The sequence below is a fragment of the Aspergillus pseudonomiae genome (assembly GCF_009193645.1).
Source record: "Aspergillus pseudonomiae strain CBS 119388 unplaced genomic scaffold BDV37scaffold_88, whole genome shotgun sequence".
NCBI lineage: Eukaryota > Fungi > Ascomycota > Eurotiomycetes > Eurotiales > Aspergillaceae > Aspergillus > Aspergillus pseudonomiae.
Window position 1 is genome coordinate 1 of NW_022476080.1, and position 17,317 is coordinate 17,317.

Consider the following 17,317-nt stretch of genomic DNA (forward strand, 5'->3'; position numbering starts at 1 on the left):
TTTTTGGTTGGAGGGAGAGGGGAGGGGCCAAACTGTGTTATCACATTGTGCTTAGCGCCCTCATCCATGCGAGGGACTTTGGAGTGGTGGTGATGAATGTTGTCTTAGATCAGAGCTCCATTTACTGCTGCCGAGTCGCTGCGCAATGTGACAATAAAGGTAGTATTAAAACCATGGGACTGGGAATTTCTCTTTCGGGCCAAGTCCCTAAAATGGCCATGTTTTATTGACGTACACGAGCAGCTGACAGGACGAAACCCCGTGTATGAGTCTACACTGTCATGGGCCCTTGTAAGTCTTTGCTTTCCGTTCTCTTTGACTATCTATGGTTGACTATTGGTGCCCTATCATCTCGAAACTGGATCAACACCATTAGAGTAGTAGTGTCATAATAAGTGGCGGATTAGTCTGAATTGCGGTCTTCGCGCGCGTAGAATGAGACGGAATGGGTCACCATCTATTCATGGTTTGGATTATACTCCATAGACGGGGCATTACGACTGGGCGGAGCCGGACGGTACGGAGTAGAGGAACAGAAGAAACCTGGAAAGGCGCAGCAGCAGATGTTGGATTGGGTGAATGACGAGTTGGAAGCGGATTCGTCGGCAGACGGAGTTTGAGGTAATCAATCACCCCAAACCATCATTGACTCGGATGGTGGACTTGTTTAGGGTATGTGCCACCACTACCAGTAGGAGTCACAAGGGAGAGGGGGCTTGCACCGGAGTATGGTCGCTGAGTGAGTCGGGCGGTGGTGGCCCCGCGGCCTGCGCCTGTCTGTCCCCAGCAGGAGCCTTACTATTTCCCAAGAGAAAAAAAAAATGTAATAGTTCAGAAAGTAAAATATGTGGAAAAGGTTAGTTCAAGGCAAGCTGAATGCAGCGATTGGACTACCGTCTGTTGGAATCAACTACCGCCATGTGGGACCATTGATTGGTTGGTTTAATTTCATTACGCCTCCTTTCTGGGTCCCTTGTGCACTTCTCCCCATCCCTCCGGACGCATAGTTTACTACTCTCGACGCAACATGTTGCCTATGCCCCAGTGGTCCCCTCTCATTCTTACACAACCAGTGGATAAGTCGCGTTGGCTAGGAATTTTTCCAAAGTTTCATACATTACTGCCTATTCATTCCCTCTCATATTACCTCCCATATCCACCGGCAAACTAGACCCCTTTAAGCTTAGTGGCTCCTTTCTCGGCCAAGTTCCAATTCTCATCCCAAGTGGTCCATACCCATACCTGACGCAGAGGGAAGTGTAGCTACAGTAGTAGTAATCATCCATGGAGCCCGTCCTTCCCGTACATATTTTACCTCGCCATGACAACCCGATCCAGTATCCTTGTCATTCATTCGGTCGATGGAAGTACCACCCTGTTGGCGTCCCGACTGACTTGCAGTTCATTTTTATTTTTTTGATTTTATTTTTCATTTCCCTTTTGCCTTACACTAAACCCTGTTCAGTCCTCCGTAAGTTATCCAGAGTTCATTTGGTTACGGAAACCTCGTAATCAGTCCAGTTTGGCCACACCACTTTCTGACTTAGTTACCATGACCATACGTATTTCCCGCGCAGCCTCTCCCCCGCCTTCACTTTGCCCCATTCCTAGTGGGTGGTTAGTAAGTTTTCTGTCTAAACCCAAGTATTGATTTGTAAGAGCGTTGTAATTTGATTATTACACCGAAAAGTACCACCAACTCGTCAATATTCTTCCGTACCCAACCCAATTTCCCATTCCTTTGCCTTCCGCCAGGTTGAACTAGAATTGGCGATCAACCACACATAGAGTGAGTGCACAAACCCCCCTTCGTCCACTCTTCTCCCGTGCCTCCCGAGGGTACTGAGCAATGGATCCCTTTTGTCCCTCGAACCGATTTTCTTTTTCCTTTCCTTTTTCTTGCTTTATTATTATTATTATTTATTTAGTTTTTATTTTTTTTTTAAACAGCTCCAGTGTTATTTTTTATTTTTCCTTACCGTTGTTGTGTAAAAAAAAAAAAAAAAAAGAGGAGCCCAGAGCCTAGAAGGAAGGCGGCACACGACGCGGCGACCACGGCGACGGTTGCAATGCGACGCTAAGCCCGAACTTATTATTGGATCTGATATGGGTCCTTTCTTGGACGGAGGCAGTCAAAAGTCAGTACTCCGTAGATGATGATGTTCGCTCATCACCACAACGAGGTCATCCCCTCCCTTCCATCCATCTACCCTTTCCCTTCCCTTTTGCGGTTAGAACGGTGACCAGGAGACTTGACCTTAACTAATGAGTGAAAGGTTTTCCCACTAAACCCGAACTGGGGGGCTGCTGACTGACCCTGTTCAAGTTTAGTGAGCCCTTCCACTATTCCGTAGCATGCATCCACTTGCTTTTACCCCCTCCCCGTGGCTCTGACATCAACCGGTATTTCAATTCTCTTCAAGACAAAGCAGAGACAATCAAACCTGGATGACCAAACCGGAACCGACCCAAACGAGTCCAGAAAGGAGGATCAGCCCTCTGGACCTGCGTCCGGGTCAAACTTTGTCTATCCTGTATGGTCATTGCACTTCTCCGGACATGGACTAAAGACCTACCCTGGCTCATCTAGCGGAGATGTATGAGGTTTAGTTGTTATTTGCTGGATGAGGATGATGTCTTGACTTCATCCTTCATTATTACTCCATTTTTTTTTTCCCACCTTCCCTTCCTTTTTCATATTTATTTTAACTTAGTGTTTCTTTTTCGCCTTAATTCAATTTAAATTCACCTTTTTTTATTTTTATTTTCTTTTTTCCTTTCTATATGGTTTGATTCCATAGAGGGTCTGGGGCTTTTTAATTATTATTATTATTATTTTTTTTTTCTATTTGGCTTTTTTGATTCTTTGGACTTTCCTTTTATATTAGTTTTTCTGATTTTGTTACTGGATCTATGAGTTTTCTATAACTGGATGTACTTGCAACTTCCTAAAGGTTCAAGTACATCTCCGTTCTCACCTTCCAATCTATACCAATTCACAACACTGTGACTAAACACTATATTGAAATTTGCTTACTCTTGGTCTTTCCTTTTTTCAATTAATCTTCCTCCACCCCCTTCAGTGCCTTCATTCCACCGGCCAAGGGACGATCAACATTCACTGGATCCGCTACTGTTGCTATCCTCCGGGACCTTCACGGCATTTTTTTTTTTTTTGATATGACCAAAAGCTGGATCTATCCTCCACCTTAGTGTTCAACAACTCCAAACAATTCTGTGCAATTCTCTGTGGTCTACCAACATCCATCAACACTATATCTCTTCCCAGACGGTCTAGCCATTCGCAAGTGAACAGCTATCAGTGCCAGCGATATTGAATACTTAGCTGCGGTTGATGCCAATGGGAGTTCCATGAGAAGCTGTGTCCAGCAGTATTAAATCAACAACTGCTCTCCTCTATTATCAGCCTGCAAACCTCCTTATGTCGCTTCCAGCGTTCTCAACACAGTCGTATTCTGTCCCACATCCGTTCACCCCCACCATACCTCTCTATTCCCGGACGGAAGATTCGACCTGTGCGAAAAGACAACATCTCGAGACAGTTTTGGAGGACCCGGATCACCACTGGACCGCACCGTTCAGGGACGGTCTGCCTACTCCCCCAAACGATATGGCCGGTGTTGCGTATAATAGCATTCCGCCCTCCGGCTATGGCGGTAAATTTGGAGTTACCCTTCCTCCCTACGCCAAAGCACCGAACTATACACGCATGGCAGCGGACCACCACTCTGCTGCATCTGTACCGCAGTCGAAGCCACCGAGTCAACCCTCACTTCAAGACGCTCCGTCTTCTGAGCCAGCCAGCCAGAAGAAAGGAGGTTCAAAGTCTGTTGCTTCTTACTTGCAGATACCATCATCTATTAACAACAGCAAGGGTAATCTGGCCGATTTTGCTGCTCAGGTAAGGGACCATTACCGCTCGCTGTGTGATTAGCCATGTATGCTAATTCAGGCAGATGACATGCTTGTTCTGGTTTGAAACTACAGCCAAGTTGAATGATATCGAAGAAAAAAAGAACCCCCTTCTGTGCATTGTTCCTGAAGCGATCCCGTCCGCTGGTTTCCTGAAATGGGTGACAAACATCCTCTCGACTACGCAAGTGAGCCAGAATGTCATTCTACTGGCACTTCTCTTCGTATACCGGCTGAAGAAATTCAATCATCGAGTCCGAGGAAAGAAGGGTAGCGAGTATAGATTGATGACGATTGCTCTTATGCTGGGAAATAAATGTTGGTTTGAACACCTTCCAAAGGCTAATATTCAGAAAGTGAACTAACCAGCGTTTAGTTCTCGACGACAACACCTACACTAATAAAACGTGGGCCGAGGTTTCTGGCATTTCTGTGCAAGAAATACATGTTATGGAGGTGGAGTTTCTCAGCAATGTGCGGTACAATCTCTTCGTTTCGGAGGAAGGGTGGACGCAGTGGCATTCGAAACTTAGTCTTTTTGCCGACTTTTTCAACAAGGCATCTTTGGTGCCGGAACCGAAGGAACTCGAGTCGTCATCTCCAGCACTTCGTATCTCGCCAAATCTAGGAGCTTCTCAAGTGTCGCCCTCTCAAAGACTACCCTCTCCTCCCAATTCGGATGTTCTTCGTACTCAGAACTGGAGCTTGCCATCAAACGCACCAGCATACGCAGCACCTTCCCACTTGGGCAAGGAATTCCCGCCGATGCCTTCCAAGAAGCGAACCCTAGACGACTACGTCGAAGACCAACCCTCAAAAAGAGTGGCAATGCCGGCTGCTCTATCTACATCGATGTCGACGCTTCCATCGGCTGCTTTGACCGGTGTGCCTACTTTGCCACCAGTCTTGACAGGAACATCTGCGCCCTCTGCGAATAGCTTGTCTGGATCAATGTCACGATTGCCACGTCCGAACTTCCCACCATCTTCTAGTGCCCTAGCTTCGGGCATTCCAACATCTGTGCTTCCCTTTCCCTCCGTTGCTAATCGCGCAATGCATTCGGTCTACAATCCTTCCACCAATTGGGTCCCCCAGCTGCCACCAACACAGGTTCCCTCCATTACAAATGGACTGTACAACCCGTCGGTGTCACTCCCAGACCCTGCAAGGCAGCATAATAGTCCGTTTGGCGTCACCTCAGCCACTATCTCTCCCGCCATCTCTGCATACTCGAGCCACACCCCCCAGACTAACTTGTCGCCTTCATTTTTCCTTGCAAACCGCAACTCACCTTACCGGCCTGTTCGCAATTTCAACACCTTGTTGATTCCTCCGCCGTCATCCTCACTTCAACAACAGCGCGCAGTTCCTTTCGAGCATATGCATTATCAGCCACTCGGCAAAACTGCAGCAGAGCGCAAGACAGGCTTGCTGCCCTACCTTCATCATGAGGCTTGGCCGCAGGCACCTTTTCTTCAACCCACCTTCCATTCAACTCCACACTATTAAAGTTCATTGACATCTTCATCTCATGTTACGATTGAATCATGACTCCGTACGAAAGAGGTGTTTAGCCCTTTTTCTTTCTTTTTTCTTCCATCCTGTATTTTGTACAGTTTACACCTCTCCTTTTTCTGTTATTCTAACGACCTTGCATTATTACGGCGTTCAATATTATAGACGGCTACTGCATTGAAGAGCCAACGGGATCACTAAGGATCAGGGAAGGGCGACCTTTTTTTTTTTTTTTTTTTTTTTTATCTGGACGAAGCATTGCAATGGCGTTGTTGATTGCTATCTCCGTTCATACACCCAAGTCGAACATCTGCTTGCATTGACATGTTTAGGAGTTCGCAAGTGACATCATAAAGAAGTACCCAAACAGATTCATATTGGTCTGGAAGGGATATAAATGTATGAAAACTTTTTCGATTCATATAAACCAGTCATTGTAACAGCCCCGTTCAGCGTAGCCACCGCCTTCTAACAAGATAATTCTGCCATAGAATGAGTGCGGTAACTTCTTATAGAACAATTGACCAATGGGAGATGGAGTAATGCTGTAGCTGTAGTGAATACTACTAGTAGATAGACTAGTAGGTAGGTCAACTGGAACAAGAATCCTTGACAAAATTAATGGAAAAGCACATAGCAGATTAGGTCTTCATCAGCTTAACGCACAGAAATTATGATATCTTAAACTTTATGACAAGTGGAGTTTTGGACCTACAATACAAAGTCCCACCGGCCCGATGTATATCCGGCAACGGGCCTCAGGCCTGCCTCCGAAAGATCTTTGGCGTGTATCTCACGCCGAAACCCGTTGATTCCCCTTCAACGACGACTGAACATTGCAAATCACCATGCCACCCAGGCTTCAAATACTGCCTACCCAGTGGCAGCGCCCACTTTCGAAACCCCTAGCCGCCGTCTCGTCTCTTTCCCTCCTTTTTCCTCAGCTTCAGCAACAAAGCCGCAATGCTCACATCCTAGCTTCCCTTTCCGATACCCCGGGTGCCTATAACAAGCGGATCAGGAGAGGTCGCGGTCCAGCATCAGGGAAAGGTAAGACCTCCGGAAGAGGTCATAAGGGTCAGAAGCAGCACGGAAAGGTCCCGGCTAGATTCAATGGTGGTCAGACAGCAGAAATTATTGTTCATGGCGAGAGAGGGTTCAATAATGTGTATGTTTCCTTATTTTCTGTATTCTGGCTCTCCCGGCTTAACACGCTGCCGCCATTACCGAAATTGCAGGTGCGGGAAACATTGTGAACTCACTGACTCCGGTTAATACAGGTTCTCTCTTGACCTCGCCCCGGTCAACCTCGACCGCATCCAAGAATGGATCGACCAAGGCCGCATCGACCCTGCTCGGCCCATCACCATCCGCGAGCTGGCCCAATCACGCTGCATCCACCAAACAAAAGAAGGAGTAAAGCTTCTCGGTCGAGGCGCTGAATCTACCCTCAAACAACCCATCCATATCGTCGTTTCTCGCGCCTCAGCAAGCGCTATTGCTGCTGTTGAGGCTGCGGGTGGATCCGTTACTACCAGATTCTACACCAAGTCGGCAATCGCACGTATCATGCGCCGTGAGACGCACCCGTTCGTGTCTACGGCCTGGACAAAGGAGAGTGGTAGCGAGGGATTGAACAACGCCGAGGGAGCTGAGAACCTGACCGAGTCTGCCATTATGAAGGAGATGGGCTTCCAGTATAGGCTGCCCGACCCGACGAAGAGAAAGGATATCGAGTACTACCGTGATCCTGCTCACAGGGGCTATCTGAGCCATTTGTTGAAGCCTATGGAGGGACCCAGTCTGTTCTTCCGCTCGCCGGTTGAGAGGAAGACTGCTGCTGGTGTTAAGAAGGAGAAGGTCTTGCCCGAGAACAGACTTTGGTAATTTGCTGCTTGTGAAGAGTTTCATTAACAATATGCTTGGGGATGATCAGCAAGCCTCATCCAACGGAGAACTTTGCATGTCCCTTTATCAGCCTGGTGATGGCCGAGTGATTCATTGTCTCTGCACTATGTATTTTTTCCCCATTGATGTTCTCTTTTTGGCCTGACAACTACTTGTATAAATATGCACTCTAGATACGTGAATAGGTTGGATGAATCTTGATTTTCCTATTTCCCTTTTTTACATTGGTATAACAATTCGCAGAGTACCCAAGTCTACAGTGATGTCTCTGCCTGTTGTGGAATGTCTCCTGGATCTCGTCGCGCTATCTTTCTCATTGGTGTATACCCTGGGCGTCGCTGCTCCCGCATCATCCTACGGTGGCATTCCAGTCGGTGCTGCCCTACAAGTTGTCTTACTGTACGTCTGCCTAGACAAGGCAGATATCCATGCTTGTGCCCCGGTAAGAATGAGGAGAAACCTTAGCGATTACAAGATTCCATACTGAACTGCGGCAGTACAGCAGAACTGTGTAACCAATAATCTGGACTGTTCACCATGCGCATCTCCAACTAATAGGTAGGAAGTACCTTGGAAGATATATCGATGTTACTCAAGAAGAGTCAAGGTGCACATGCGACGTGGCTCCAGATCTCGTTCAAACATGGACTTTGCCAGAAGAGCAAGCGTTGGCAACTCGAGAATACGAAGGATGGATAGTCAGCTCTAAAAGAAATAAGAGTGAGACTGTGGCATCCACTGCATTAGAGCAGCAGCGAAGTTCACGCCCCTTTCTTGACGCCTTAGTTGCTGATACCTGTCACCGTTCCATGTCCAATATCACAATGAGTGAAGTGGAAGATGATGAGATAGAGCTCTTGCACTGGGGCATTCTAGGTGTGTACTTAGCTGTCCCCTATTCTATTCTAAAATACGCTGAAGAATGACCTATCATTTGAAGGCACAGGATGTTATGCCAAGTGTACGTGTTCTCAATTCCTCTGCCCCAGACATACGGTTCGCTAACCCGCCTAGGCTTTGTGGGGAACCTCAATTATCATATGGGCAAAGAAGATCCAAATGGCCCTCATCGTGCATTAGTCGGCGTAGCGTCCTCTCGTTCGGAAGATATGGCTAAGGAGCTCCTCGACTCATTTGACGTTCCCGACTGCACGTTGACATTTCGCGACTACTCGGAGTTAGTTCACAGTAGCCTCATCGACGTGGTGTTCATTGCCACACCACACTCCCATCATTTCCAAAATGCTTTGCTGGCCCTCGAAGCTGGAAAGCATGTCGTCTGCCAGAAGAGCCTGACAGTGAACGCTGCACAAGCCAAGAAGCTGTTCGAGATTGCACAGCGGAAGCAACTATGCCTCATGGAGGGATGGTGGCTGTGGTGGCCACAAGCAAGTAGAAAGACCTGTCAGCTGCTTAGAGAGGGAGAGATTGGAGAAGTTAATCGCATAGTTGCCAACTTTGGCATCAGAAACAACTATTGCATGTTCCGCTCCGAGAGTGGTCGACTGACTTCGAAAGAGCTTGCTGGCGGGGCGCTCTTGGAACGCAAGTGAACCATAAATCATCGCTGTTTCAAACCAAGGCTAATGGCGCACTTAGTTGGTAGTTTGGCCCTACATTGGATACTTCGGGCTCTCCCAGGAGGAGCGAGTCGCCCAACCCAGGTTACGTCTACCATGAAGAAGTATCCCAAGTCAGGCGTCGACGAAACCACCACTGTCGAGATGATCTTTTCGACAGGTGTACGTGAAATACATGCTAAAGCAAGCGCCAGCCTATCTACCGCAGCCGGCTCCGACGGACAGCTCGCATATGTGATTATCGAAGGCTCTAATGGCAAGATCGAGATCCATGGATGGGAAACGATACCAACAGAGTTGTATGTCTTCAAGAATAGATATAGCCTTTCAGAGCTCTATAGAGAGACACTCCAGGAGGCAGAGCCGTTGTTTATCCCGGAGGCGGACGAGGTCGCACGATGCATCCGCGAAGAGCTCCTGGAAAGTCCCGAGATGCCTTGGGCGGAGAGCCTACTAGTCATGGAGATCATGGACTTGGTGCGCAAGCAAAATGACCTACACTACCCGCCGCAGATTGAAACGTCGGAGCCCTCTATCAGTCCTCTTTCTAAACCATTGTGGGGATGGTTGTCAAGCACGGGGCACCAAGTATGACACAAATTCCTGATAATCCAATCCAATACAAAACTATCTACGTTATTCGACACAAATCCTTAGAATAGGAACACGTACCATGTCATAGTCGTCACGAGAAAAATGAACACAGCTCGGTATCCATATATGCCAGACAACCTCCACCTACAATGTCATCATTCCCCTTCATATCCCAAACGAAGCCCGAACTACTAGATTTCATCCTGCATTAGCTGAACAGTAGTTCCCCTCCTCAAGTCACCAAGCAATCAGCCTGCGTTCCTTTCTACTAGCTATGGTACTTTATTATCCACCCGCTCGCCAGCAGTAAGGGTATGTGTGCCCCATTTGCACAGCGGGTTTCGTGTAAGTTTGAGACTCGGTTGTTAGTCTATTCTACATTGGCTTTGCGGTCACTGATGGATGACTGATTGTGGGTTGTATACAACACTGGGTCTGTTAGCTGATGTTCACTATATGGGCTGTGTTTCTTTATAACAGTGTCGAATGCTATTTTTTTTTTATTTTTATTTTTATTTTTATTTTTTTTTTTTTTTTTTTTGGGGTGATTGGACTATCTTGTTGGGGAAGTGGAGGACAATTCTTTGCGATGAGGATAGTTATTGAATATGTCTAAGGAGATTATCAAACTTCACCTACCAGTGCACACATTGTGATAGCTTTTTGGGAATGAATTGTAGCTTTTTCAGGCCTCCTTCTAGAAGGCGATGCTATTATAACTAGAATCCCACGAACTGCATAGTACAGCACAGCTACCAGCTATATAGATACAGGAAAGGAGAATATAACGGTGCACAAAATCAGACCAACCAAACGCCATGCTTATGAACAGAATAACTTATCCTCCGAAGATACCATGACCAACCATTGCATGAAAAGTAGCATCCGCCCAGAACAATCAAAGCCATGAGGCCCCCCAAGAGTAAACACTATGATGTATGAAAGGAGCCTCCGCTGTATACCGAAATGTCAACCAATAGAATCGCAAGCAACAAAAGCACAGAAAGAGAGGGTATCATAGATGATCAACTAATCCCGAACACCAGCGCTTGTCCATATCATAATAGCGCCAGTCTTGATCATCAATATATCGTAAGTCGAAATGCAATGCGTCATATCCCATATTTCGAGTCACCTCACCTGAAACGGGTAAGAAATCAATACGAAAAGGAAAAAAAGAAAATAAAGAAAGAAAAAAAAAAAAAAGAGAAGAAGCCTCACAGCTTCCAGATGGTGTCGGCTTCACCATCTTCACCCATTTCAGAGAGTTCCCGCAACCAACGGGATGAGAGTACATCACGGATAGTCCAACGCTTTTCAACGTTCATATCCAAGCAACCCTCGATCAGCTCAAGGGCGTGCTCCCGGTCCCTGCGGGCCGTCATATCTGTTTCATCACCTAAGACTGCCGCCCTGTCCCAGTTCCCGCTAAGAATACGCGATTGAACGCGGGGCGTGAACGGATCTTGAAAGGGGCGAGATCCTACGACCACAGTATAAGCGATCACGCCAAATGCCCATATATCAACGGATGCGTCGATGACACCACTGGTAGAAAGAAGCAGTTCTGGAGATGCGTATTCCAAGCTTCCTGCAACGCTAGTACTGGACCCAGCAGGGCCGATAGTTTTAGGTGGCGGCCGATCCGCAGCGTCGTCATATGGGTCGGGAGAGTCATCCCCGTTATCGACATTCATCCATTCCGCCATTCCGAAGTCACACAAAACAAGATTCGATGCCTTCGTTCCGTCTGGAAGCTCTATCGGGTCCAGAAGGCAGTTCTCCAGTTTAATATCTCGGTGCACCACTCGGGCATCTTCATGCAGGTATCGCAGCGCACACGCTAACTGATAAGTATATTTCTTTGCAAGTTTCATGTCAAGACCGCACCGGTTTTGCCGAATAAGGTCGAAAAGAGTACCGCCGATGGCTAATTTAGTGAAACAAAATGTCGCGTAGTCAGTTTCGTAGACAGCGTCAAGTGTCAAAACATTTGGATGGCTGAGATATCGCCAGACTCGAACTTCATGATCAAATTCTGCTTGAACCTCATCGTTCTCCTTTTCATTCTTTCCCGAAACTTGTTTCCGCACAATCTTAACAGCCAACCGTTTGGTTGCACCAGTTTCATCGGCTTTGTACGCTTCCTTTACCGTACTGAACCCTCCAAATCCGATCTGCTTTCCCAGAACATACTCAGTCCCGACCATTTGGCCCTCGTCATCAGGTTGTGGTGCAGGCTCTTCGCCACTGCTCCACATGGAAAGGAACATGCTGGCGGGGGACTTGCCGCTCGAAGCTGTTGATCGGCGGGAGCTCTGGCGAGTGGGGCCTCGAAAACCTCTTGTTTTGCTTCCGAAAGGGGTTATAACGCTATTAGACCAGGAGCTGCGGTCATCAAGCGACGCAAATCCTTGCACAGGGGATGCTACGCAGAAAGGTGACGGTATGGCTCCTTTGGATCCTTCAGGAGGGGTACGCAGCTCTTCAGTGATGGGGGAAGCCGTGGAGATCGAGGTCAACGACGTGGGACGATCAATCGCCGAAGTCCCAGGCATGTCATCCTCAGGGCTGCTCAGGAAACCTTCCTGAGAATCGAAGCCCCGCTGACCCCGGTATCCTTGTCTCGGATAGTGATCATCATCATCATCCTGGGGTAGCGTGTTTTTCAGACTCGAGCCTTTTGCCTGGAACCTCTGGGGTCGTGTCCTTGTAACTCCCTTTGCCAACGGCTCTCCTAAAGCCTGGGGCTGTCCGGAGTCAAGGGTGATATTCGGGTCGAAACTGACGGAACGGCGGCGGCTGTGAAGGAAGCTGTCAAGCGGAGATGATTGTACATCCTCAGGTCTTTGCGGAAAGCTCACGTCTTCCTTGGGATGATCATCATGTCGGGGTACGGAGATAGGGGGAGTCGCTGAATGCAGGCTGCTCAGAACACTGTTGTCTTCATCAGTACCGTAACGGCGTGCGCCAGATTCGTGAAAGATGTTTGTACGGTCGCCCTCGATACCAGTTCCATCATCCGTCACTCTCCTGCCTCCAGCCTCACTTCGCCATCTAGGTCTGTGTGTAAGAGGAAAGGATGTGTCGATTTTCAACCCTGCCAACGCACTGTTCCTCTCTGTCTGAGCCATGCCCTTACAGAGAGCACGAAGTCCTCTTAATCGGCGATGTCAAAAGGTCAAGAAAAAAAGAAGGAGAAATTCACAGTCCTCCCAACTGATAAGAGCAGTAGTGCAACATCGAGAGGAACCAGCGGTTTTAAAGAAAAATGTATAAGAAACGACCCGTTTAGACAGGTCCGGTGGGGTAATGAGAATAAAATAAAGGTTAAATGCCTTTTAAAAGCAAGCCCAAGTGGTTCTCTTAGTAATGTAAATGGTATTCGACGTCAGGTAGCAACCACCAGGCAGATGTAAATGAGAAGAAGAAAGAAAAATCGTCAGAAAGGGACGAAAATGGGCAAGGATGGGCATATCGGGAGATAACGGAAGGCGATGTCATTGCAAGATCGGAAAGCCAGCAGCGGGGAAACGAAGATCATGCAAAATGCAATCATCATTGACCAGTTACCAACCATTAGCAGCACGCCCAGCGGAGTCCCGTGGGCCGGCCCTAGTCTCCTTTCGACCCTAGCCTGCAAAGTGTCACCTGACCCACCGGGAACCCTCGACTCGGAGCCCTAAGCCGTTCACCGGTGAAGCCCCAGCCAATCGGGGCGTTAAGCAGTCTAGACCTTGGCATTTGGGCTTCTTTCACTCGTTGGTTCAGGCACGAGGCCGCTTTGGGAATGGTTTGATTAAGCGCGCGCAAGGGGCGCTTGTTTGGGGGGGAGAATTAACACCGGAGAACCTCCTTTTTGTGGTTGTCTTGAAAGTCCGGGGAACTCGTTCTTGTCATTAGCACGGTTTCGGCTGCTGTACCTTTTGCTGCCCTGCTGCAGCCTTGTTTATTGTTGTGTTTGTTGTGAAATTTCAATATTACTCTGAGAGTATATTCTTTTCTTCTTTCTCTTTATTTTTTGTTCGCCTTGTTGCCCGACCTTCGACCAGCCCCGTGCGCCTCACTGCTGTACAGTTGTCAAATAAACCCCCCCCCCGCCGTCGCTGTTTGTGGCCCTGCCAATCTTTAATATCCGCCTCTTCATGTCCCTCGCGCCTAAATCTCCGCAGTATTCTTTCATTTGACGCACGCACTAGGCCTTTGCGACCTTCCATTCTTTATCAGGACCTTGGAGAGCGTCAAGTTATTTCCTCCCGTTTCATTTGACCCCAGTCTTCACGACTTAAATGAATCGCTCGTTGGCTCTGTTCTCCGCGCCGCTTCACTTTCATCCTTAAGTCGACAGTGAAAACTCACACAATATGACGCGCCCCCGAATTGTTCGCGCTGGTACGTCACGATACGTGCCATTGATACCCGGCTCCATCAGCTTCTAAGGCTAACTGCTCGGTGCCAGATACTCTTGATCTTCAAGACCAGCATGCACCCTCGGCTAAAGATCATTCGAAACAGAATATTATCGTAGGCAACGGCTTTGGGCCCCACCAGGAGCAATCCATTCGGCATGCCGATCAAGATACGAGAGAAGAAGTGATGCATGGGCCCGGGACCGAAGAAAATCACCTAGCCGCCGATGAATATCGCGATGGCATCGATATATATGACGACGACGATGATTTGGACGACGACCTAGGGCATAGTCAGCACGTTGGAGGCTCAGAAGATGGTGACTTAGCAGACGGAGAAGGTGACGATGATTTGTTGGATGATGATCTTATGGATAAAATCTCGAGCTCCCCATCTATCGACGACGGTGCGTTATATCTCTCAATGAAACCCCGTAGATCTCGAAGACGGGCCGATCCTTTGGATTTCTCGCCAAAGTTTGCACAAAGTTCTATCTGACATTGAGTAGAGGATATCGACTTCGAGTTTGTTTATGCGCTTCACAACTTCGTGGCAACTGTTGATGGACAAGCCAACGCGGCAAAGGGTGACACCATGGTCCTTCTGGACGACAGTAACAGCTACTGGTGGCTTGTTCGCATCGTCAAAGACGGCAGTATTGGTAAGCTGGGGGTTTAGATTCCTCCAACTGAAGCTAACTAGAAACAGGGTATCTGCCTGCTGAGCACATTGAGACGCCAACCGAAAGATTGGCAAGATTAAATAAACACAGAAATGTCGATGTAGGCGGTTCTATTCTAGTCTTAAATGACGTCTTCTAACAAAAGCAGCTTTCCGCGACCATGCTAGGAGACAACTCGGAAAAGTCTAAGAATCCGCTGAAGAAAGCAATGCGCCGTAGGAACGCGAAGACCGTAACCTTTACGAGCCCAACCTACATTGAAGCATCTGACATAGAGTTTTCGACGGATGACGAACTGGACGATGTTGCTTCTTTGACCGATACGGATGGATTGCAAGGGGATGTTGACGACTTGCAAGAGAGTGAGCATGAGGATATTGTTGTCGAGCCTCTGAGACCGAAGCCGCAAAGAGACAAAGCAAGCGAGGATTTGGAAACAGTGCACGAAGTCAAAGAATCTGATCGGGCCAGCCCCGAGAAACAACGATCTAGTGTGGAGTTGTTGGAGTCTGAAGGTAAGGCTATCCACCGAATTATACAGAACGAGACGTATGACCGATTGCTAAAACTTATCCAGCAGAAACAGCTGTCAGCCGGTCAAGAAACGGGACTGTGCGTAACACAGACTCATTCTTCAAGGATGACACCGTTGAGACGAAGAAGATCTCCCTTACACCAAACCTCCTCCGCGACGAGGTTGGAAGTAGTAGCGTTGCAAATGAAGCAAGAGAGGTAGGATACACTCCCATCAGCTCTGCAATTGGAGGGGTTGCTGACAATGTATCAAATCGCAAGACCCGTGGGAGCATGGAGGCTGTCGAGAAAGCTCTCAGCGCATATGATAAGAACAAGGACGACAAGAAGCGCAAAGACAAAAAACCAGGGATGCTCAGCGGCTTATTCAAGAGAAAGGACAAAAAGACTAAGGCAACCGAAGAAGAGACCGATGAGGCAGAAAAGGTTTCGGGTGAATTGTCTCGATCTTCGCCACAACCCAAGACATCATCAGAATCTGTATCGTCTCCGGAGTCCAAATCTCCTAACCCTCTCGCGGTACAGAAACAGGCCAGCAAACTGCAAAAGCAGTCTCCGGTTGTCCAGGCTCCTTCAAGGAATGGTGTGGAGCAGGAACGGGCGGCACAGAGATCACTGGAGGCTAATGATGATGTGAACGTTGTGCAGAGCCAGAGGAACGAGCAAACGATACGCCAAGTAGCGTCCGAGGACGATATTACACAGTCCCCTGTCTCAACTAATCCTCAGCAAGACCAATCGTTGTCCTCTCCCATTCGGACATCAAGCCCTCTGAAGAAACTCAACACTGCACAGCCAACTTCGGGAGGTACGGTAGCATCTCCTACCGGGCCTCAATATTCTCAACACTCTGTTACCTCTCCACCGCAGAATTTTCCTCCAAGGCAGGATGTGGGATACCAAGGCCTCCGTGGAGACTCCCCGGTGGAAGTTTCTCCAGTGGATATCTCCCCAGTGGAAGACCCATCTTCACCGGGTGCACCGGGAATGACGATGGATCCATCATCACCTGGAGGCTTCTCCGTCTCCCCGGTATCCCCGCCTTTGTCTCCAGCTGTCGAGAGCAATGGTAGCAGGAATCTTGATGCAGATAGAACGTCGTTCGACGTAGGGTCGACCGATACGCCTACATGGAGCGATGCTAGCCTGCGATCCTATCTCGACGATGAAAGCGATATCCGCGATCTGTTCATCATCGTCCACGATAACTCTAATGTTCCCCCTGCTGGCCCTGATCACCCAATTACTGGTAGCCTGTTTAAGGAGGAGAGCAAGCGACTGAAGGAAATGAACAGTCAGTTGGATTCGATGCTATCTGAATGGGTAGGCCGAAAGATGCGGAAGTCCATAAGCCAATGATCGTGTCGCTGGGCCTTAACAGACGTTTCTCGCTTAAACGTCTAGTCATTATGAAAGTTCTATGTTTGCCAGGAGCTAACAATGTGCTGGACACATGACTCTGGTTGGGCCATATTATCCCATTATTCTCTGTGTTTTCCAGGTTATTTACACGATCTTGTGTTCTACTTGTCTGGTCTCTGAAGCGCTCAATGCGCGGCAGTGCAGGACTACATATGGAAGACCTAGAATTTTTGTCTCTAGACTACAGAGGTCTGTTTTTATCTTCGGGCTCTGCTCCCTTATTTGCGATACCGCCAGCCGAGGGTCTCGTCTTTATTTTCCTTTGTGTGTTTTTCAAGCTCTCTTTCCTATGTCTAGCGATTCTGTTTCCCACATAACAAAGCCTATGGGATACCCCAAGTCACACACATCTTCTGTCGACTACATATTTTTTCTTTGCCTGTGATTTGATACTATAACTAGCGAATATTACGAAGATATGTTCATTTTTGAAATTGGTACGAAGTAGGCCGTACATCAATCCCCGCCAGTACTGAGCGCCGCCGCCAATAGCCTACAATCCACAACGATGCCCAAGCCAGATCTCCCATATATGAATAATACTAGCAAAAAAATTTTAAACTCAACATTTATGATCATCCACGTGTATTCGTGCACCCAAAAAAACCCACCGCCTAGAAACGGAGGTATTAAGTCAACACAGCCTCCCTGTATACGAAAGTCTCCGTCTCCAGACGGAGATTTACTCCCACCCACCACAATCTAGACCCCAACACGTAAGAATATAAAAGATGACTTG

General features: G+C 48.0%; 6 protein-coding genes across 6 annotated transcripts; 5 read left to right on the plus strand and 1 right to left on the minus strand.

Moving 5' to 3' along the window:
* The first annotated feature begins 1,033 nt into the window (after positions 1-1,033).
* Positions 1,034-1,858, plus strand: BDV37DRAFT_259213 (uncharacterized protein). Its single transcript, XM_032083113.1, has one exon. The coding sequence runs from the start codon at positions 1,285-1,287 to the stop codon at positions 1,510-1,512; it is 228 nt and encodes a 75-aa protein (XP_031937152.1). The 5' UTR covers positions 1,034-1,284; the 3' UTR covers positions 1,513-1,858.
* A 1,271-nt stretch (positions 1,859-3,129) lies between these two features.
* BDV37DRAFT_297294 (putative mucin) lies at positions 3,130-5,442 on the plus strand (the record flags this gene model as incomplete). The annotated part of the gene is made up of 3 exons (XM_032090302.1): positions 3,130-3,922; positions 3,978-4,251; positions 4,310-5,442. The coding sequence occupies exons 1-3, from the start codon at positions 3,443-3,445 to the stop codon at positions 5,440-5,442; spliced, it is 1,887 nt and encodes a 628-aa protein (XP_031937153.1). The 5' UTR covers positions 3,130-3,442.
* Positions 5,443-6,208: 766 nt separating this feature from the next.
* Positions 6,209-7,441, plus strand: BDV37DRAFT_219078 (mitochondrial 54S ribosomal protein uL15m). Its single transcript, XM_032080130.1, has 2 exons — positions 6,209-6,616; positions 6,729-7,441. The coding sequence occupies exons 1-2, from the start codon at positions 6,297-6,299 to the stop codon at positions 7,333-7,335; spliced, it is 927 nt and encodes a 308-aa protein (XP_031937154.1). The 5' UTR covers positions 6,209-6,296; the 3' UTR covers positions 7,336-7,441.
* A 739-nt stretch (positions 7,442-8,180) lies between these two features.
* On the plus strand, positions 8,181-9,530 carry BDV37DRAFT_287153 (Gfo/Idh/MocA family protein; the record flags this gene model as incomplete). The annotated part of the gene is made up of 4 exons (XM_032088059.1): positions 8,181-8,232; positions 8,297-8,317; positions 8,371-8,905; positions 8,963-9,530. 4 exons carry the CDS (start codon positions 8,181-8,183, stop codon positions 9,528-9,530), a joined length of 1,176 nt encoding a protein of 391 aa, XP_031937155.1.
* A 1,173-nt stretch (positions 9,531-10,703) lies between these two features.
* On the minus strand, positions 10,704-12,931 carry BDV37DRAFT_259223 (serine/threonine-protein kinase). The gene has a single exon (XM_032083114.1). The coding sequence runs from the start codon at positions 12,662-12,664 to the stop codon at positions 10,748-10,750; it is 1,917 nt and encodes a 638-aa protein (XP_031937156.1). The 5' UTR covers positions 12,665-12,931; the 3' UTR covers positions 10,704-10,747.
* A 260-nt stretch (positions 12,932-13,191) lies between these two features.
* Positions 13,192-17,067, plus strand: BDV37DRAFT_259225 (SH3 domain-containing protein). The gene is made up of 6 exons (XM_032083115.1): positions 13,192-13,922; positions 13,990-14,346; positions 14,449-14,601; positions 14,649-14,722; positions 14,771-15,137; positions 15,200-17,067. Exons 1-6 carry the CDS (start codon positions 13,895-13,897, stop codon positions 16,513-16,515), a joined length of 2,295 nt encoding a protein of 764 aa, XP_031937157.1. The 5' UTR covers positions 13,192-13,894; the 3' UTR covers positions 16,516-17,067.
* Positions 17,068-17,317: the final 250 nt, after the last annotated feature.

What these genes read in the sequence shown, in the direction of transcription:
- BDV37DRAFT_259213 (XM_032083113.1), top strand. Translation starts at nt 1,285, where the DNA reads ATGGAGCCCGTCCTTCCCGTACATATTTTACCTCGCCATGACAACCCG.
- BDV37DRAFT_259223 (XM_032083114.1), bottom strand. Translation starts at nt 12,664, where the DNA reads ATGGCTCAGACAGAGAGGAACAGTGCGTTGGCAGGGTTGAAAATCGAC.
- BDV37DRAFT_219078 (XM_032080130.1), top strand. Translation starts at nt 6,297, where the DNA reads ATGCCACCCAGGCTTCAAATACTGCCTACCCAGTGGCAGCGCCCACTT. An exon ending in GAGAGAGGGTTCAATAATGT is followed by an intron (nt 6,617 to 6,728) that starts GTATGTTTCCTT and finishes CGGTTAATACAG; the next exon opens with GTTCTCTCTTGACCTCGCCC.
- BDV37DRAFT_259225 (XM_032083115.1), top strand. Translation starts at nt 13,895, where the DNA reads ATGACGCGCCCCCGAATTGTTCGCGCTG. An exon ending in CGTCAAAGACGGCAGTATTG is followed by an intron (nt 14,602 to 14,648) that starts GTAAGCTGGGGG and finishes AACTAGAAACAG; the next exon opens with GGTATCTGCCTGCTGAGCAC. An exon ending in ATAAACACAGAAATGTCGAT is followed by an intron (nt 14,723 to 14,770) that starts GTAGGCGGTTCT and finishes TAACAAAAGCAG; the next exon opens with CTTTCCGCGACCATGCTAGG.